Below are 21923 nucleotides of genomic sequence, written 5' to 3'. Positions count from 1 at the left end.
CAAAGATGCGAACCGGTGGAAGCGTTAAACCATCGCCGGGACACTTGTGGGCTCTCCTAAGCCTCGCTTGTGTTTTAATGTCGTTTCCCCCTTCGGCGGCCCAAAAGAAATCCAAAGATGGAAAGGCCCAGTTGTCTCCCTGCAAACAGCTTGAGAGACGATTCGTGGAGTCTCCGTGGAGGACGCAGGGGGGCGGGGGTCTTTCTTTCTGCGGCGGCGGCGGCGTCCTCTCCTGCTTGCAGGCTGAATCCAAACCAAGAGGAAGAAGAAAGAGGAGGGAGGGAGGGAGGGAGAGAGGCAGGGATGGAGGGAGGGAGGGAGGGATGTTATTGTTATATTTATATATTTTCTGCGGGCGGCGATTCAACGTGAGATCTTAACGCACTTCGCCCTCTTCCGACCACAACGAGCATTAAAGTGGCCTGCGAAGACAGAGAGAAAAAAGACTCACGATCGAGAACCCGCACGCTTGAAGCGTGAGTGAGAAGCTAAGAAAGAAGCCACATTTAAGTAAACGTGACGCATACTTTATTGAGTTCATAGGAACACAACTTGTTTTATATACACAATAAAGAACAATGAGCTTTCCTTTTCCCGACAGCACATTTGATATATTTATAGTGTTCTATCATAGTTTTCTATTTGTTCTATTTGTACATCCACTGAAAAAAAACAAAGTACAGTAAACATGCTTTTATTAAAAATATTGATAGAAAAAATGTACATTTTCTATACATCAGTTTTCTGCAGCTAGAGCTGTCGACAACTGCTCTTGTAGTCTAGCTTCGGTTGTCATGGTAACAACCTCTACTTACAACGCTTCGCAAAATGAACGAAGGTAAGAAAGGATTGTTCCTAGCCGTTTTGGATGCTCGATATGAGTTTGTGATTTAAAGGGCCTGTGCACACAATGCGGCGCTTGTTTTTTCTTTTTTTTTTTCCTTTTAATCGGTTTGGATTTGGAGCTTTTTAGCTCCACAAAGGACAATTTCTTCTCAAGCTGTGTGAGCAAAAACGTTTTTATTTTTTTTAGTTTCTTGAAAGCTAAAAAGTGACAACAGCTCTGGAACATTTTTTTAAAATGTCTTGAGTTCAAGTGTGTTTTAATAAATATATTTAAAGTGTGTGGGAGTGAGCACGCACACATGCACACAAACATCCATCCATCCATTTTCTGAACCGCTTAGTCCCCACGGGGGTCGCGGGCGTGCTGGAGCCTATCCCAGCCGTCAACGGGCAGTAGGCGGAGGAGACCCTGAACCGGTTGCCAACCAATCGCGGGGCACACAGAGACAAACAACCATTCGCACTCGCACTCACACCTAGGGACAATTTGGAGTGCTCAATCGGCCTAACAAGCATGTTTTTGGGATATGGGAGGAAACCGGAGTGCCCGGAGAAAACCCACGCTGGCAAACTCCACACAGGGAGGGTCAGAGGTGGAATCGAACTCGCACCCTCCTAACTGTGAGGCGGATGCGCCACCGAGCCGCTGCACACAAACATATTTGACGAAAATGTTTTGAATTATTCATTGTACTTTTGTGAAAAATTTTGCGGGTGGAATTTGCGTGCAGTGAGCCCTGAAAGCGTAGGAGTCGATTTGAAATCTAGACGGCTAGAGAAGGCCAACAAAGTGATATAGAGGAGGAGGATTTAAAAACAAACAAACAAACAAACAAACAAACAAACAAACAAACAAACGAGAGCAGGCACGGATTCAGAGTAGCACAGAATGAAATGATTTCAAATTGTCGTAGGCGGTCCATTGTGGATGACCAAAAGGCAGGAAATGATCCAAAGTTTCTCGATCGGAGACAATGACAATCCAGCGCACAACGGAAGCTTCGGGAGTGCCAAGTCGTGGCCGCCTCTTGCTTGCCTGCTTCCATTTTTTTTTTTTTTTTACACAAGGTAGCTTTGATTTAACGTCTGTTCCAATGCAGCACAATCTTGATCTTGTAGTCCTTCCTCGTCAGGCGAAGGGAAATGCCAATTCCTCGACCTCCTGCAGCGAGGCGAACTCTTTTACTAAGATCCCAGAAAGTGGCTCAAAATCAGATCAATTACATTTATGCGGTGCTGGGTCTTGCTTCGTGACTTTAGCAACGTATGCCGCCCCTGGTGGCCAAGTTGCGAACACCAGCCCACAACACACAACACAAGGCATTGCAACGAATGAATCATGACGCGCAAATTGCCCAATCCTCGAGAATCTATTAAATGACGAGTAAATCTAGAGTGCTAATGAAGTAAAAAAAAAAAAAAAAGCCCTCCCTTATTAGTCGGTCCACATTGCACCAGGCAGCACTGAGCCCTACTGGAAGAGATGCTAGAAATCAGAGAGAAAGAAAGAGGGAGGAAAAAAAAAAAAGAAAGTGCAGAGAAATGGGCTTACCTGGTGCTCAGTTGTCGATGTCGGAAATGTGGTTTTCCATCTGCAAAACAGGAACAGATCAAAGAACAAAAGAAAGAGGCATCAAGACCGTGAGCGCGCTTCATGTTGCGGCATGTTGTAATCAAAGAGACAAAGCTCACGTCATGGATGGCATGAAAGCCAGCACGGCAATTTCCTTCCGTGCTTCCAATGTGGCGGGCCGCCTACAACATTACAATCTTCATGTTGCTCCTTCTCCGCTTCGGTTTGCCATAAGCAATCGGTGCATTAATCGGGCATATGATCGAGGAGGATGCGTCAGCCCGGGCTCCCGTGAATAAGTCCGCTGGCTTTTACTTGAGCACCAGACTCTTTTTTTTGTTTTGTTTACCAGATGAAGGGTGCCTTCCTCCTCTTTGTCGTCGTCACCGGCGTCGCTCATCTCCCCGGCCTCAGCGTCCGTCGGCGCGCCGTCACCGCCCTCCTCGGCCTCCTCGCCGGAGTCCTGGACCGCTTCCAACGCTGACTTGTCGCCTCTGTCGCGGTTGTCCTTGTACATCCTTTGAGCCTCTGCGAGGATCAAAATCAACGGCCGCGCTAGTTGGTGATGAAAAACACGAGGACATCAACACGGCATAGCACAGCGATCACAGCAAACGGGAACCCATCCATCCATCCGTCCGTCCGTCCATCCATCCATCCATCCATCCATCCATCCATCCATCCATCCATCCATCCATCCATCCATCCAACGCCCTTTATAGCTGACAGAGTTCCCTCACCGGACAGGCCTCGCCGCCACATCTCCATCTTGTCTAGGTGTCCTAGCAGGGAGTCGATCTTGGTCTTGATCTGCGTCAGCTCCCTCCTGATGGTCTGTAGCTGCGCCGTCTTCACTGGCAAGGAGCACAACAAGTTTGACATCGAGTGCCAGCGCTCGCTACTTCTTCAGCCGACATCTTCAGCCGACATCTTCGGCTGGCTTGTTGGCGAGAGTTCCACGAGGGCATTTAGGGCTCATCCTTTGTGACCTGTCTAGGAAATATAGCGTCTTGCCGTACGTACCTTTGACGGCGGCGGGGGGTCCCAAGGACGACGTGGAGGATGAGGACGACTCGATGGGTGAGGAGGTCCTGACGTGCCGGGACGAGGCCACCGGCACCTTGGAGCGTTTCGGGGGGATGGCGGACCGCGGGGACGGTGCCGCTCGCCCGTGGTAGTCAAAAAGCCTCAAAACAAAAATGGAATCAAATACATTACAGCGGCGGACAATGCCAAAGTGTTCAGCAAATGTAAAACAGAGCTTTTAGTCAAGTTCTTCCACCGGTGGAGAAGAAAATAAACAACACGTAACAACGGTCGGTCACTTAGCAGCTTTGTGGACATTTGCATTCAAACCAAATCAGACCTGCTCAATTTCAAATCAAGTAGGCCCCCCCAGCACCATTTTTAAGTTGTTGCTTTTGGTGGGTAGGTACATCACATCGATTAGCATCAGTGCATTAGGTAAAACATACCTGGTGTAAAAGTCATCTCTGTAGTACTCGTAGTCAAACTCGTAACCACTGCGAGAGGGAGAGAGAAGGCAAATCACGAAGACGGCTGTTTATTTCGATGAGGCCAAACAACGAGGCGAGCGCGCCGTGTCAACTGGAACGGAGCGTGTATGCTCGCCGCTCCCCGAATTGTACAACGTTCAAGACGATGCCAATACCTGTAGACCGCAGAGAGGGGCCTCTTGGAGACACCTTTGGGTTGGTACGGTTTGGGTTCGCCGGCCATGTTGAGGTCTGAAGACGCACACAAACCCAAGCACAAGGGATTCCACGTCAACGTGCCATCTTGCATTCTTCAAGTCCGAAGGACCGGTCGACGCGCGACAAAAACGTCTCCCTCGAGAAGAAGCCGTACGAATATTTCAATCTTCCTGATATGCCCGCGTGCCGGCTGAAATGAATTGGCCACGTGAACGTCATCAAGAGGGCAAAGTTTGACGTCACCCGGCATCCCGGGCGATTTTGACAGCTCGATGCTGGCCGTCGCACGCTCCTTAAAAAAGACAAAGAAAACTCACAGCCACGGGTGTGACGCTTGCCCCCGTACACGGTAATTTTCAAGCGGCACGGTGCTCCAGAATTGCGGCTGGGCTTGACGAACACAGAGAGAATAAACAGAGGAAGACTTCCTGAGCAGAGAGGCATCGAGTGAATGGAATTGTTTGGCTCCTGGAGCTGCTTCTTTTGGAGCATACCAAATCGGAACGAGGGGAGGGCAAGGGAGGGGGACTGTGCCCTTGTCTGGAGTTCATAGGGTTGATGAGTTAACGATAGCACAAAACGTCATTTGCGTCATCTGCGACGGCACAACGACGGCACAGCGACAGCACAGCGACAGCACAGCGACAGCACAGCAGCAACAACACAGCAACAGCTAAGCAACAGCTCAGCAACAGCTCAGCAAAAGCACAGCAAAAGCACAGCAAAAGCACAGCAAAAGCACAGCAAAAGCACAGCGGGTAGGCTTGATGTCAAGCATCGGTTTTGGGGGATTTAAATGATGTCCAATCATGTCAAACGTTCGTGCGCAACTTCTCATGCACACGAGTTTGACCTAATAAAGTGTCCAGAGCTTTGTAATAACAGCTGGCATCCACTAGATGAAGACAAACATTGCAGAGAGTGAAGAGGAATTGTCACGTGCACAGCCTCCCAAATATGGTCGCTGACGGATGCGACGCCTGGACATAACTGAGTGCGACACCATCTCAGTCCCGATCCAGGCTCGATGGACGCGTGAGATTCAAAAGCATTTCAATCAGAGATTTGGATCTGCATTTCAGCACTCGCGTCAAACGGGTTTCTCGGCCGGATTGTTCCCGGCTTCCCTCATGGTGAGCTCTGAAACGACTCATTTGCCAGTTTGGAGCACCGCCCGACCACATTGCCGCACTCGAGTGAGCAGCCAACGTGGTGTCCTGATCCAATCAATGCGAGGGCCAAAAATACAGGCAACGAGCAGTGGAGGGACGGACTCCGAGTGCAGCCCGCGGCCATCTTAGGGCAACTTTTGAAGGCTCTTCTATTTCTATTCCACTTTATGTAGCCCATCTCTGGCCTGCTGCAGATTGGAGGCGCCGTGACTGGTGATCCATCACGCGTTCTCCTTCAGCGTGGCCCATTAATGTTGTCATGGGACGGAGCCTCCGCTCCCACCAAGTCCCCGCCGGGCAGAAGTCAATGAAGGAGCTGCATAGGCTCTTCAGCGTTTCAGCCCGCCCAAATCCAATCTGCTGGGTCAAAATATCCAATTCTCTGTGTTTAAAGTGCACGTCGAGCGACTTAGGAAAGAAACAGAGAGGCCCCTAAATGTGACTTTGCTCAAGGCCCCGAGGAGGCGTGTGGCGGCTGAAATGGAAAGCAGGCAGGACACACGTGTTGTGCGCTCACTTGGCCCCCTTACACAACGGCACAGCATCATGCAGGGGAAGAAAAAAGCTCAACTTTGACTGTCCTTCCCCAACAGCGGCTGCCAATGGCACACATCTGCTGCCTTCACTTCATTGGCAAAAAACAGGCCTGCGCCGCCGTGGCACGTCAGAACACCGCTCAAACTGTTTTCGTTCACTGGAGATGAGGGACAAAAAGGAAACCGGGGTGGGCGGGGCTTTTTGGAGAGTCAAGAATGACACGCTCCGAAGCTGTCAGGCCTACTGCATCTCATCTTATGTAACACCCCCCAAAGGCACCAAAAGCAGTAGTTGGGATTTTAAACGGCTGCAATTTGTACACTGCCAATGTGGAGTCAAGAATGTCAATGACAACGGGAACGAGCGCTAAAGCAAATGCGTGATGTAGCGCGGAGCAAAAAGAAGGAGCCATGCGTGGCGGCATCTTTCATAAATGTGACCTGCAGGCGCTGAAGTGATGGAAACTGTTATTCATGATAACAGTCTTATTTAATGAGAATAACTGTTTTTTGGGGTGAAATATTTTTTTTAGCGCCGTTAAATGCATTTGCTTTCAAAAAGCTTTTATGCAATGACCTTTACATGTCGTTTATATTCACACAAACACTACATCCATTTGCTCCTGGTTCGGCCCCCCTCCGGTCAAAATTTAGAACCCAATTCGGCCCGCGAGTCCAAAAGTTTGCCCACCCCTGGTTTAGCGGCTAGCACGCGGCGTGTCGCGGGTTGGCCGGGTGTAGCATCGAGCCCGCCGTGTTGTCGAATTGTGAGCGTGCCAAAGAGATTTTCCATTGGCGATATGTCACTCAAGCCAAAACTGGCGGCTTGAACCCCAAGCACTCGAAGATATGGCAGACAATGCACCACGAACATGCGTACGAGTACGTATAGACAAGGTGCATTTGTTTAGCTGTAGCGCGCGGTTAGGAGAAGGGAAGCCTCTGGTTGCTGCGGACCAATTGGGAGTCGCGCGTCCGGCTAGATTAGCACCGCTGCGCACGCGCGCGCGCGCGCAGAAGGGGCAGGTCGCTGGGGCGACGAGCGCCGACTCACCCAGAGACTGTCCGGCGATGACACGGGCGTTTTCGCCCACCACCGCCGCCCGGGCGCTGCGCTCGCTGATGTACTGCACGAAGGCGTAGCCCTTGTGCACGGAGCAGCCGGCGATCTTGCCGTACTTGGCGAAGATCACCTCGATGTCGGTCTTCTTGACGATGGCCGTGTTGAGGTTGCCGATGAAGACGCGAGAGTTGAGCGAGCGGGGGTCATTCTTGTTGGTCACGTTGCTGGTTTGAGTTTTGCTGGTCATCCTCTGCCGGGCGCACTCCTGACACACGCGAGAACCATACCGTCATTTTGGAACGGTCGTTTGGTGAGATCAAGTGTCAACACTATCCGTATGTACGTTCTTACTTTGGAAAAAATGATTCCATCAATAAGCTGACCCTTTCATTGTGAGTGTGCATTTTTCCAAGTTACAATATTTCAGACAAACATATTGACGACGTTTCCGTTCATTTCAACGGCAAACATAACACTCGCATGTCGAGGAGCTGCGATCGTTACAATCAAGACACGACATCGACTCCGCGTGCGTGCGCATCCGTGTGTGCGGTTGGCCATGACATTTATCAGCAGCACTGACAATTAGACACACACACACACAAGGTAATTGCAAACCCGCAGTCAGCATTGATGTTCACAGCGTACAACATGACGAATGAGAGGTGAAAGATTAAATTGCACCTGCGTGCTCACTTCCGGCTATGTGCTGGGATATCAAGTTGTACCTTGACCTACAAGGGCGGGTTTCTTGGATTACCAAAAAAAAAAAAAAAATGGCTGGTGGTCCTGCAGTGGAGACACATTCCTCTCTATCATGAACAACAATTATGCACAGTCAAGAATATGCACGAGAAGCGACAAAAGGAAGCGCGCCGTGTTGGTTAATTGTCATTTGCGACCACTCGGACACAACGTCTGCTCGCCGGGATGGAACCGAACAAACGAGGCCGACACGCCTCGGCCGGCCGACACCCTCGGCCGGCCGACACCCTCGGCCGACATGCCTCTGCCGCAATTGAAGCGTCTTAACTCAGAGCTGATTTGCAAAAATGCTGAACATGGCACCGGCATCCTCCTTAGCCCGCGATATCCGTTCGAGTGGCTGAGCGCAAGCAAACAGAGTGCACCTTCGTTTCCGTAAAGTAGCGTTGGCACTCGACCGTTCTCACGCTAAGGAGGCGAGGCAGGGTTACCGTGGCGACGACACAGATGCTTTTCTCTCCCGTCAGCAGCAACTCCACAGAGGCTGTGTGAAAGCGCTATCTTGTGCCCAATAGACACTAAAACGCCTCAGCTAAGATGCCTCAGCCTCTTGCAGAGAACAAAGAAAATGTGACTGAATTGAAACAACCTCGAGACTTTTCTTTCCACTACCCTTAGCCCTATCGACCATCCTATTTAAAAAAAAACTGCTACTTCGGCTCATTAAACAACAAAAGGGAAAAGATAGACTCCTAAATTTACTCTACGCCGTTGACAATGTGACCTGCTTAGCGGAGGAAACAAACATTAAAAATAGAACGCTATCAGTGAGCTGACAAATATCCATCAGATGCAAAGCGGGACGTGAAGCTGCTCCGTTTCCGTTGTTTGACGGGAAAGGCAAAGGGATCAGCGGGAGATCAAGGCGCTGACAGACGAGACCTCGTCAGGTTTTCCAACGGTCGCAGAAGTGTCTCATTTGCAAAGTATGAATCATAAGCCTCCCCTCTCGTGGAATCAGCCGGTCGCTCCTATTCTATGGAGCTCTCTTCCACCACCGTGGCTGGAAGTTCAGTAGTTGTTGGCTCGTTGGACTCTTAAATAAAGAGCCGTTGACCAAACCCACGTCTTTCCTAGTACTTTGTTAACGCTACAATATAGTTATATACTAGATCTCTGCAGCGCACGCGCGGCGTTGTTGACAAAAAGAACGAGGAATTTGATCGATGGATTTAATGATTTGGAGTGACACAGATGGTTTGATAATATTGTTTTAATATGACAGTTATTTGAAATACACTTTACATATAAAGTATATTTATACTTCCCCGGCTGCGTATTTCCGGCGCTGGAACTGGCGCGCCGCCATCGGGGGCGTCACTGCTTCTGCTCACCCTTCTTCACCATCTGGCTTTCGGCTGCGGCAAATGCCTTGACTCATCTCTAGGATCTGCCACTTCCCAGCGTCTGTCATGGTTCTCCATTACACGCCGGCTGAGCTTCGCTGGCTCGTTCCCACACTTCCTCCTTTCGGCGAGCCGGTCAACGCACTTTGGCCCTTCTACGCCGACCACCCTACATCCATTGCGGATCTCGCCGAAAATTCTTCTTTACTTTAAACACCAAAGACTGTATTCCAACACTATGGACTGACCGCAGCTCACACACCGGCTTCCACACTTCCTCCCTATGTCATCGGGTCTGACGTGAGCATATGCGGCGCATACGCGGCATTGATTACATAAAGCACGATCGATGGATTTAATGAACTAGAGTGACACAGATGGTTTGATATTATTTATGTAATACTTACTTGAATAACTCTGAATGTTACGTCAGGCCCGTTCTCAGCTCCTCGTTTGTGTATACGTCACGTTAGCATACCGTATCGTTTAGCCTGTTGTTGCTGGTTCATGTCTGTTTTTGGTGTTGGATTTTGACAAATAAATTTGCCCCAAAAGTGCGACTTATACTCCGGTGCAACTTATATCTGTTTTTCACTTTATTGTGCATTTTATGGCTGGTGCGACTTATACTCCGGAGCGACATAGTCTGAAAATTACGGTACATATTTAGTGAGTTAAATGAATAAAGACATTCACTGAGCAGTTGTTGGGGGCATAAAAGACAATGTGATGGGGGCGATGGTGGCCCTTGCGCAGAGAGACAGGCCGGTCGCCAAACGTCGGCAATCTTAAAGGCATTTCAACAAGCTGCTGAGAACGAGGAGCAAAATGGCCGCTTTCCAGCAAGGAAAAATCCAAGTGCGGGTAATGCACATTGGGCCAAAGTGAAGCTCAAATGTCTCCTAGCCAATTAGCAGCACACTCTCTGGGACAGGAGCCGCTTGGCTAAACATAGGCGCTAATTTGGCGCAATTAGCGGCCATTTGGGCGGCTCGGTGGGGCACTGGGTAGCACATCCGCTTCACAGTTAGGAGGGTGCGGGTTCGATTCCACCTTCGGCCCTCCCTGTGTGGAGTTTGCATGTTCTCCCCGAGCCCGCATGTGTTTTCTCCGGGCACTCCGGTTTCCTCCCACATCCCCAAAACATGCTCGGTAGGGCGATTGAGCACTCCAAATTGCCCCTAGGTTTGAGTGCGAGCGCGGATGGTTGTTTGTCTCTGTGTGCCCTGCGATTGGCTGGAAACCAGTTCGGGGTGTCCCCCCCCCCGCTGCCCGATGACGGCTGGGATAGGCTCCAGCACGCCCGCGACCCCCGTGGGGACAAAGCAGTTCAGAAAATGGATGGATAGATAGCGGCCATTTGCACATGCAGCGCCCCGCCAAGCGCGACTGCAGGCTTTCTTCAAAACAATTGCACAAACGTGTCCCGGCGCTTGACAGGGGGCGCTCGTGATTGTGGCACTTTCTGCCGATACCCGCGGGAGCATTTTGGCAGGCGAGCCAGAGCGCCTCGTGCAATTTTCCCTCCAGGAAGTTCCCGTCAGGCGCATTCTTTTCCGCTCCTATGCGTCGCTGACACCTGCTCTCAAACATGCGCTTGGTTTTTTTTTTTTTATTCGTCCCGGTTCGGCTGCTTCTCAGCAGCCGATGACCACAAGGCCATCTGACTGTCAGTCATGTGGTCACCATGGCAACCGCCCATAACATCCGTGCTGCATAGCAACGAACAATATTAATTCTTACAAAGCCACCTATAGTGCACTCTCTGAAGGCATCACTCTACCATCAATCCCAAAAGACGATGACGGTTATGTGTTACAAAGACGAAAGTGGCGTTTGCCACCGCTCACACACGCACGCACACACGCACACACACACAAACACACACACACAGGGCCGAAAGCAAAACTCGGGCACAATGGAAACAGAGAGGCTCGGATCAATAACTGACGCGGCAAACTCATTTGCGCCGTGTTTGTTACGGGGCTTGTCCACATAATGTGATGAACGGCGCCATTAGAGGCACAATGAATAAATTAACGTTGCTTCGAAAGCGGCCTCGTTGTGGGAAGTCCCCGGCCAGGCCTGATCCATTATGCGCGTGGACTCGATGAACCCGCGCGTAGAAATACTTCGGCAAAGTATTGGCCGTCCCACCCCGAAGGTCTTGGAAGCTCAAGAGAAAGTGGCGTAGACACAAATGAAGGAACGAGCCATGCGCTCTTAACAGATTCGCCTCGACAAGGCATTTCAAGCACTTTTGAGCGTTTGGCTACTTGGCACGCCAGTGGAGGATGGTATCATGTCCCAAAAATTGAAAAGAGCAATCGTTACGCGTAATGGAGGCGTGCACTACAGATACAAGCCGTTTGCTCGGATGTTTTATTCATACACGCGGCCCAGATAACGAGGAAGCGGTCCGGCGGGAGGGGAAGTGGCGTGGCGTGGGGGTTGCGGAGATGTCCAGAAAGCATCCAAGTTTTCGCCTGCCAGTGTGACTAATTGGCCCTTGCGGACGACACCAACGCGCCCCTCGGGTCCAGTTAAGGGCTCCAAAAAGACCAAACCGAAACTAATGAGATGACTTACTTTTAATCTCTTTGTTAACTTTGTCAGTGATACACAATGGCCGGCAGAACAATGAAATGCTCTTAATTTAGGTGGCACAATGGGCATTGACTGCAACTTATATGGACAGGCAAGTCCCAATTTAGAGTCGTACCAGTGTGCCACCACAACATGCCGGGCAGCACACTGAAAGAGATGCAATTACGGGCAAGAAGAAGATGCAGTGTGTGTGTGTGTGTGTGTGTGTGTGTGTGTGTGTGTGTGTGTGTGTGTGTGTGTGTGTGTGTGTGTGTGTGTGTGTATATTTGAACATTTGTGCAATTTACATGCTAATTTTAGTTAGCTCAAATATAGTCTTTAGCACAATGTGTTAGCATGAAGATAGTGAGCTGAAATGATTCAACTGAAGAATGCTTATTTTTCTTTCTGCAGAGTGAAATGTCAACATCTTGAATCGAGTACACTTTGCATCTTATTTGGTAACATTTGTGATGTTTTGAGCTACAGAACAGGAAACACAAAGTCGGCAATCGCTGCTTGAAATGAAGAGCATGGCACTAAATCCCAATCCTAGACACGGTAGGGGCGTCGAGTTGACATTTACGCATTTGCACATTGCAAGTCTTGTCATGGCACCCAGTGAGCCATCTTGCCACAATAACAAACATCAGAAGAGAACGTGATTGGGAATGGGAAGGGGATGGGCTTAGGGTGAAGACGTACGATTTGGAACGTTCAAAGAGAATCAGACTTGGGGACCAGGTTGCCGTTCTAGGTGATTAAACACGGCTGGCGAGGCAACATTCCAGTCAGCCAACACGGGATTACCCACATTCGTCATTTCATATTTGCTTCATATTGAGGTTTTGGGTGAGAGAAGCGGGCACACCCTGTACCCAGGCACACACTGGACCCGGGCGTGGACCCCATCCACGCTCATTAATAGAGCCTTTCCCGCACTGGTCAATATTTAGTTTAGAACACAAACAAAATAAATCAATAAAAAATGTGGCCCTTTCAATCCTGGGGCGCTGTCATACATGACAAACGTATTCCCGAATGTAAAAGTATTCAGGAATAAAATGATACGAAAGAAAAGAATAGCTCCAAAGTGAGCACGATTATCCTTTTCAATGTTTGTATCGTCACTTGTACCTAATGACGTGTCCGCCGAGCACAGCTCGCGTGCCGATCCCGCAGCTCGCGTGGTGGAAGACGTCGATCGCTTGTGTCGGGTAAGCTTCCAACCAAATTGCTCAAATGAAAGCTACCGCAGCTCGCAAGAAAGGCCACAGGTGCCTTTTGTTGCGTCTGCTTCACCTCCGCTGATTTGTGCACACGATAACGTCGGATATCAGCTGGGGGGGGGGGGGGGTGTCCGTTCACCCGTGCGGCCGCGCAAAATAAAAACACGGTCCATCCGACATGAAATGTTCCAAAAAGAAAAAGAAGAAAAAAGACAAAATAAGACGGAAAGCACCAACCTGCGAGCTTGGCTGCAAAAAAAAGTATCCAAACGTACCCTAAAAATAAAAAAAAAATAAACAAAACAAAAAAGAACTGTCCACTGCACACCAAAAGCAAAAGAGCCACAAAGTAATCAAAATAAAGACAGAAAAATACCCCCCCAAAAAAGGAAAGAAAAACAGCCACCCTCCCCCAGCTAAAAAAACAACAAAAAAAAACACGACACTAAAATCGTCTGCAGGCTGTCGAGCCTGGAAAGCAAAGTGCGGCGAGGCACAAGAACAAGTGCCAGCCAGAAAGAAGAAAAAAGAAAAGCTAGCACTCGGACGCCAGCGCTGCATTCACTCAACATTGGCAGCAGAATAAAGAAGGGGGAGGGGGAGAGGAGCAAAAAATGTACTCACAGAGCGTCGGGAGCAAAAGTAGGGTGTTGAAAAAGCAGCTAAAAAGCGAGTGGCGGGGTCTGCACTAGTGTGTGCGTGCACTCTGCTCTGCTGTCATGTGACACGCTGGCCAGCTCCAGCAGCTCCAGGAGCTCCAGTAGCTCCAGTAGCTCCACCAGCTCCAGCAGCTCCAGCAACTCCAGCAGCTCCAGCAGCTCCAGCAGCTCCAGGAGCTCCAGCAGCACCAGCAGCTCCTCCTTATCGCGCCATATCTCAACACCGCTCGTTCGCTCGACGGATGACGCCGCCGTCTTCTCCCTCTCTCGCTTTCATCGTCGCCAGGCCGGATGCGCTTTTCTCCCTGCGCCCTCTCGGGGGATCTGATTGGGCGGGAGGACAGGTGGGAGGGGGGAGGAGGATAGTTATATTGGAGGGGGGTAGAAAGAAAGGTACCGGCATGCAGACGTTTGCACCACCAAGGGGTGGGGAGAGCGGTCCCCAGTCCTGATGCTGATACGACTCAATGAACAGCAGCAGAAAGATGTCCAGAAATATGTCATCTATTGTTTTGATGTTAGTTTTAGTCAACGGAAAGAAAGTAAAAAAAAATAAATCAAACCGGGGCTGGGTCGGATCCCTGGTGTTTCAATGACTACCGTATCGCTCGTTCTTTCAAAGGGCTCTTGAATATGAAATCATGAAAATATTTTGTTTACAAACAAACAAGCATTGGATCACATGCGGAGCACCACAAGGCACGCAGCTCGGTCCCTAATCTGTTCTCCAGCGGGGCCCGGCCTTGGTCGTGACAATTTTGAAATATTTGACCCTGCCCTGGCTCTTGATCCAAAAAGTCAAGACGATGTCATATTTTTTTTTTTACATTTTATTTGCCACGAGTGCAGTCAGGGGTGAGGCATCAATGACGTGTGATTAGCTCCTGTAGCGCTCCCGCATGCTAGTGTGCAAATGATGCAACTTGCACATCCCAGGTGAGTTGCATGCAAGCAACTCACAAAGAAGCTGTGACAGGAGAACAATTTTTCAAGAGAAGAAAACGTCTAAAGTCCCCAGTGGCCAGAAGATTTGCTCATTGGAATATGAATGATGTCAGAAAAGGACTAAATGCAAAAAAAGAGGTGAATCAAACAAGTGACATTTGCCTCAAGCTCTTTGTTAGCCCTCTTGTCATTTTGCTCCTTTCAGTCCGCGATGAAAAAGTCAACAATTTATTCCCGCCATTTTTTATGCATGTCATGAGAAGCAAAAAGTCCAAATGAAGGTAAAGTAATTCTTTAAGCAAACTCTGCGTAGGCATGTCGTGCCTAATTAAGAGCGACCTCTTTTAGTACTAATCATCACGCACAAGCGGCCTTAATGAGTGCGCAGTGACACACACACACACACACACACACACACACACACACACACACACACGCACGCACACACACACACACACACCTAATCAACATCAGCCAGCCAAGAGACAAGAATCAACAAGACAAATATAGAACCTCGACAAAATAGTTTGAAGCTACATTTCTATTAATCAGCGATGATTATTTTAATTACAAAAGCATTTTGCGAGGAAGCCAATTAGTGCAGCTACTGCACAAAAGAGACAGATGTTGGTAGCTGCGTCTGCTCACGGGGGAATTTGCAAGCCCGCTTGTGTGCTTGTGGAATCTAGTTTGAGCAGCTGAATTCCCGCAACCAAGGAAATGTCGCTACCGGTAGAAATCAACAAATGATCCCGTCTCACTCTTCTCTGCCGAGCTCGTTTGTTGTACAAATTGATGCTGATCCAACTTAAGATGGTGGTTTTTGCCCCCACAACAGAGCTGACCATTTTTTGTCTGGTGTTTATATTTTCGTTTCCAGGTGGGCAATGACGGGAGTGCTCAAGAGTCTCGCTCTGTCTCGCGGTGCTCTGCAGGGCTCAATGATGGAGCCCCTGCTCTTTCCATTAGAGGCGCTGTCTCAGGACCCATTTGAAGCAAGAACATCATTTTCCCTTCATTGCTATGCGGATGACATTCTGATCTATCCAAGAGCTTGCGGTCTGATGCCAGCGATCGAGATGATCAATTTATACGTGGACCATTTTTCAATCACATCTGCCTGCATCGCTTTGCACGTGCATATTTTTTACCCATATACAACACGACTGACGTCTTTGCACTGAATTCATTTTTTATCATAGGCAAAAACGAGGTTGGCTCGCCTGTGTCTCGCCTGAGGAAATCCATCAGTGATGTTGCTACGCACCTCTGACAATGTTGTTATGATATCTTTTTCCTCTTTCTTTTCTATCCTCATTGATGAAAAACGAATTAGTCGCATGGGCAATCGAAGGCGGAGGCGGCAGAGACATGAACAACATCTGACCTCGACTGAACATGTTAGACTCTAATATGTTCATTGTTAGCGAGAAAAACACTTCATTAGTCAAGAAGCAACACTCAACAAGAACTTCTTCTAGCTGCTTGTTGGACCTCTCCCGTCATTTTCCCATATTTGAAGGTCAATTTTGAAATCTCGGGGGTAAGTCTTTCACAAATATTATGAAGACCACGACTCTGCAGTACATATTGATAGCTAGGTGCTGTTCCTAATATTTTATTAGCCTTTTGATTTTAATGTTCATCTTATGCATTAGACCTCTCAAAGATTTTCGCTTCAGTTTGGATACATCCGATGGAAATGGATATTTGCAAAAATCATTCTTTGTCAGAGCACAACTTTTTCCAAGGACAAAGATGAAACAATTAGCATGAGCCAGCCGAGCCAACGCGCAATGAATTCATCTTTTGGTGCCTGGTGACACGTTGCCCCTTTATTAGTTTGCCATTAAGGACATCTCGCTATCAATCACAACGTTGTTTCATTATCTCACCGCCCTCCGCCGTGACTCATTGTTTCGGATAAATGAAGGTTGCCTGGGGTACTCGAGAGGAATGACGCGCCACCAATATCTTGCGAGTGATAGGCAAAAAATTCAAAGGCACTAACTTGAACTCCAACTAAACGGAGCCAATATCTTGCTAGTGATAGTCAAAAAATTCAAAGGTGCTAACTTGAACTCCAACTAAATGGAGTCAAACCACAAATCAGTGTGATGGCAGGCAGTAGAGGTAACTTGCAAAAGCAAGCACATCCCTGGAAATATTTTCAGATATTTGCTAAAGCTGGCTTTCTTTTGGCACAATGCACACACACGCCAAGCGCGCTGGGAATGCCATCGGTGTCGGCAAGCAAAATGAGCTGCTCTTTATGCCGACAAAGCTAATTAGCATCCAGAATTTGACGGCGCACCTGTTCGCTTGCTAAAAAGCTCCCTCCCCTCCCCTCCCCTTGTAGGCCTCTCGCACCTTATCTCCTGTCATACTGAACAACACGAAAACCATTTGGAACGAGCTGCATCTAACCCCAGGCAATGATGTATGATCCTTCAACAGCCAGAAGTCTTTCGAGACACCAATCATGTTGAGACTTGGCAGCCAGTGTCAATCAAAAACTCATTCATAGATAGCCTCTTCGGGATAATTAAGGCTTCTCGGGCAGTTTTTCTTAATAAGCTGGAAAACCGACCACTGATCACCGTTCTGCTCTTGGGGCGATCACACTAAAGGTCGAGGTTCTTGCGCGCCGTGATGAGTCGTCCCGATAATTCCATGAGGTCGACCGGCATCACCACCTGGTCCACTGCTGCTTCCACACGAGGCTGGGATCCTTCGCCGTCGCCGCTACATCTGGACTGTCTTTGAACCGGCACTTCCCCGACGGCTCACCCATCCCCTCGTTCTGGACTACCCCCCCCCCGCGTCACCCCCACCTCCCGTACTGCCAACCTCAACAAGCTCCGCTCCCGCCCCTCCTGCTCTTCCATCCATCTCCTCTATGTCCTGTTATTAACTATATCCTATTGTCGAACCGTCTTTAACACAAGCCATCTTTTAAGATTCCGGCTCGACCTCAATTCGCTATCTGGCGCGGAAAGCGGCGCCCCTGGGATGGCGCGCGCCATCCCGGCGCAGACGACAAACACTCGTCGGTCCTGATGCGAGCCGACAGCGCGCCCACTTAGGAGCCGGGATGCCCGAGTAGATCTCGGCCAGGCGGCGTGACGAACGGATCCCCCCCCCCCGCTTTGTCTCCGACAGCCTCTGTCATGTTTTTTTTTTTTTTTTATGCCTGCAGTTCAAACGTTTCCTTCGTCCGACGGTGATGCGCGAGGCATCCGGCGAACAGCACCTGCCACGCAGAAAATCGAACGGCTGTAATATCGTCGGAGCGCAACTATTAGCGGTAGCGGCACACTTATTTATTCATATGGCCGGCCTAGATTGACTCGAGCGAGAATTGTCTGACTGGGCTAATGTTACGCTCATTAGTCCTTTAATGAGTGTACAAACCACCCGCGTGTCCTTAACGGGCCGGGAGATGTGACGACACACCCGGGACAGATAGCTCGGTGCTAGGGAAATAGAGATGTCCGCTTTGACGACTGAGTTGAATTGGTTCCACGACTGCACTCGTAACTCAATTTGCTCAACCCTTAAAATGTCATGAAACAAATAGCCAGAAATAGCATCCTGTGTGTCTGCTCCATAGGGGCATTTTTCAACGGATTGGATGACTCAGCATTGCTTTTGACTAATCTCATCGAATTGCGGCAGGCCTTATCACTGCCGTGTGTGTGTGTCTCATTGAAAGGTGGAGGACTTTTGGGTTGTAATGTTTCCATTTGGTCCCGGTAGGAAGTGACAGCAGCTGTAAAGCAGAGTGAGGCTGGATAAATGTGTGCAGGGGGAAATGGCAGAGTAATAAAAGGAACACACACTTCCACACACCTCCACGCACACACACGCACGCACACGCGCGTACACACACACGCACGCACACACACACACACACAGGGGTGTTTAAAATTGCGCTCCACTTAGTCTGGCTGAAGTGACATGATGTGTGCGCTCACATCCTCCTCCTCATGTTTCCCCCGAGAGCACTTTGCCAACTTCTTGGAGAAGAAATAAGACGTTCTTGCGGAAAATGAAGCGTCTCTTTGTTTTGGAGGATGCCTCGTGGAGGTTACGCAACATTCGGCAGGACATTCAACTCGGCTTAATGGTGTTGCGGGCCCACGCGTGCTCTGGTTAGGCGACACTGTCTTGGCTCAATGCGTTAGGTTACGATGGGTTGGGTCACCTTGCCAAGGTCTGTGCTTGCTTCATGGCGACGGCTTACGCGAATTGTCATCTCAGGGGTTCTGCCACCTCCGGCGTGCTCTGTCCTTCATTTGCGGTGACGATGCGACAAGTCGACAAGAATCTTATCAGATAGACGCGCAAAACACATGAGCCGCGATGACCTGCCATTCTACTGTGGGAGGCTGGGGAAATGTATTTTATTTATTTATTTTTGCCGCAAAGCCATCAAAGGTGACGCAAGGTGACTCGCCTCGGCCTCACCAACTCAACTGTGAAGCGACTTAGTGAGCTAACGCTTGTGAATCATGCAAGCGGACGTCAGTAAAGTGTGTGTGTGGGGGGGGGGAGCAGATGACGGCGACAGCAGGAACCCTTCATCGCCGTGACAAGAAAGTCGCCAGACGCAGCAGGTGGGTGATGTCGAGGGAGGGCTGAGTTTGTTCAGAACAAAGACAAATAAGGCGCAAAAGCATGTCGGCACGCAAGTACACAGCCAGTCTGCGTGCGTGCGTGCGTGCAAAGGAGAGTCGCAGCCGCCAGGGAAATTACCTTCACAATGAGGGCACTTGACTAAAGCAAAAGCGCCGTAGGAGTGCAACTGAGGAACACACGCACGCACGCACACGCTCGCACACACACTCAATGCAAACTAACAAAATAGACCTATCAGGAATCCTCACAACACAACAGCAATCCCAAGTGGGTTGGCGCCTCCCAAGAGGTGAATAAGGGAGGAAGGGCTCCTGCGCGCATCACTTTGGGTTGCGACGAGCTAGGCCAAGTCAGCTTTGGTGGCACCGGCTTGCCTTTCGCTAGGTCGCGCCACATTGGTTTATGTTGTAAGCGGGGAGTTTCATAGCCTATGCTTGCTCACGGCGTTAAAACAAAGTGAGCGCCGTGTAGTCAAGTCAGCTCCCGGGGCGCCTCCTCCTCGCTTTCCGACTCTAAGCTTCATTCATCTCGAGCAAATCAAATGAAAGGCTCGACCCCGAGAATAGCTCCGTCGTCTGTTGCCACGGAAACCTACAGGGCCAGCGGAAAAGGACGGAGAGTCACCGAGTCGAATGTCAGCCGCGCGATCGAGGCCGCTGGGAAGCCGGCAGCCGACCGGGAAGCCTGGACCCGGACGTCCGTCTCGGAGGGGCGCCGGAGAAAATAAGTGACCGCGTGAGAGTTTGGAAGCTTGAAATGAATGAATGAATGAATGAACGAACGAATGAATGAATGAATCTTCATTTTGAACACGATTTAAAGAATAAAAAACAAACAATAAAAAACAAACAACAAACAATATACATCACTGTTCGAAAAGGAGTAGGAAGAAGCCTAAGCTTATCAGGCCCTACCCCTATCCATCACTTAGTTCCAAGTGAGAACATTAAGCTACAAAAGAACAAGAGAAAAACGACTAAAACAGCTTATAACCCAGAAGTTTGACAGGAGTCACCTTCATTTCCCTCTTTTTGGTAATTAGCAAATATCTTTCCTTTATACATTTTTTTTAAATAGAACTATATTCCACATAGACTCTGTCCGGAAGAAGGCCCAGCAGAGGCTGTACTTCCTGAGACTGCTCGAGGAGTTCAACTTGCCGCGGGAGCTGCTGAAGACCTTCTACACTACCGTCATCCAGTCTGTCCTCTGCACCTCCATCACTGTCCCGTTTGGATCGGCTTCCAAACAAGACAAGCACAGACTGCAACGGACAATCGGGACTGCAGAAAAGATCATTGGAATCAACCTCCCATCTATCCAAGACTTGTACCTGTCCAGGACTAGGAAACGCGCAAGCAACATCTCTACAGACCCTTCTCACCCAAGTCACAGTCTGTTTGAAGCAACAAATGAGAGATTTTCCTTTCGGCTGCAAATGCAGCAGACAAAAACAAAAGAAAAAACGAACCAAGCATGTTTAAGTTATCTGACAAATGAAGCTCGGCATAATAACGTTCAACAGTGCTTTTCTATTGGATGGGGCTCAACAACACGCCAGTCTCGGTTAGAGCAAGATAATCAAAGGCCCGCGTCACAAAAGCCAAAGGCAATCCACGAGGAAGTGAGCAGCTTCGGCAGAAACATCTCAATCTCTCATGTCCACCGCATTCTTATCAGACACGCCGGAAGCTCGACGAGGAGCCTCGTCTCCCCCTCGCTTGTCAGGTGTTATGACGGCCTCTGGTGGCGTGGCGCGCCGGCCCCCCCAGGTCCCTTCTGTTATCAGGAGCGGGCCAGACTTGGCTGAGGAGGAGCGTCAGAAAAGCAGAGCTGAGAAAGGCGATAGCCGACTCGCGCGCGGCAATCCGCCACCTTTACTCTGTTGAATAAAACATAAGCTGCCGCTGAATACGTCCAACTCTGACTTAAATTTGTCTCGCACTTGTTGACTATCTGCTAATAGAAGACATGCTAGTATGCGTCTTTCGGCTAATCAGCGGCGTTTAAGGCTTACTGCGACGGTGACGGACTAGGATCCGCCCAGTGTCATGAAACAAGAAACGGCCAAAAAACAACTGCTCCCGCAAAATTAGAGATGAGTAGATCACAAACAGGCCAGGCTTTCCCATATCCAATTGCCTTACATATCCTTTTAGCTGACAAACTGAAAAAGAAGCTAGCTCAACTCATCATTCAAAAGAGTTGGTTTAGTGCCAGTGCTGTTTGCTGCTCGAGGTGAGCCATTTTGGCTTTTGACTGTACACAGTGGTGAGCTTGACAAAGGCGTCTCAGCGGGAAGGCGTCGTTTTAGCAACACTTGCCCGCCTCCGGCCGCTTGATGGAGTAAACACCGTAAGAGTCGGCGAGCTCCCCGAGATGCGACGACTTACTTGACTGATTGTCTTTACGAATAAAAGAAAGGACGCGCAGCGGCGGCGCCTCGGCTGTGCCCTCGCCCAACGCATAACACTTTTGTAACACTTTTGCAAAAATGAACAAAAAAAATCAAATAAAACATGGGCGCCATTACTTGAATCTGCTATGATGCGGGATCCATTGTGGCACTCACCCTACAAGTTATGGCTATCAACTGTAAACTTGTGTGGAAAATTATCATTGTCCAAAGGAAGACTATTTAGCAACAGTGAACAGCAGACAAATTCAACAATGTAATTTGATTTGATTATGCCGTGACCCAGATTCGAACCGTGGTCGCTGCGGCCACAACGCAGACACGACCACGGCTTATATGCAGAAGCATAGAATAAGTTGAAAACCCTTTAGGATCTTCAGCCAGGACGCGCAGGCAGACCATGAAAGTATGTTGATGTTAAAATGGTGGTG

General features: G+C 49.3%; 1 protein-coding gene across 9 annotated transcripts; it reads right to left on the bottom strand.

Moving 5' to 3' along the window:
• Positions 1-68: 68 nt before the first annotated feature.
• On the bottom strand, positions 69-13734 carry LOC147041387 (RNA-binding Raly-like protein). Of its 9 annotated transcripts, none has more exons than XM_085939156.1 (10): positions 13456-13734; positions 6897-7170; positions 4092-4167; positions 3895-3942; positions 3443-3606; positions 3160-3273; positions 2769-2947; positions 2539-2601; positions 2399-2438; positions 467-2031 (listed from the first exon to the last, which is right to left on the bottom strand). In XM_085939156.1, the coding sequence occupies exons 2-9, from the start codon at positions 7150-7152 to the stop codon at positions 2406-2408; spliced, it is 933 nt and encodes a 310-aa protein (XP_085795282.1). In that variant the 5' UTR covers positions 7153-7170; positions 13456-13734; the 3' UTR covers positions 467-2031; positions 2399-2405. The 9 variants fall into 9 exon arrangements, 7 of the variants coding, with proteins under 7 accessions (XP_085795286.1, XP_085795282.1, XP_085795283.1 ...); XM_085939157.1 differs by having other exon boundaries at positions 467-2008; XR_015069167.1 differs by lacking the exons at positions 467-2031; positions 2539-2601 and adding an exon at positions 69-243 and having other exon boundaries at positions 3160-3268.
• Between the last annotated feature and the right edge of the window lie 8189 nt (positions 13735-21923).

This window comes from Syngnathus leptorhynchus, chromosome 19, assembly GCF_054491065.1.
Source record: "Syngnathus leptorhynchus isolate UIUO chromosome 19, UIUO_Slep, whole genome shotgun sequence".
NCBI lineage: Eukaryota > Metazoa > Chordata > Actinopteri > Syngnathiformes > Syngnathidae > Syngnathus > Syngnathus leptorhynchus.
This window is presented reverse-complemented; position numbering and strand designations above follow the sequence as displayed.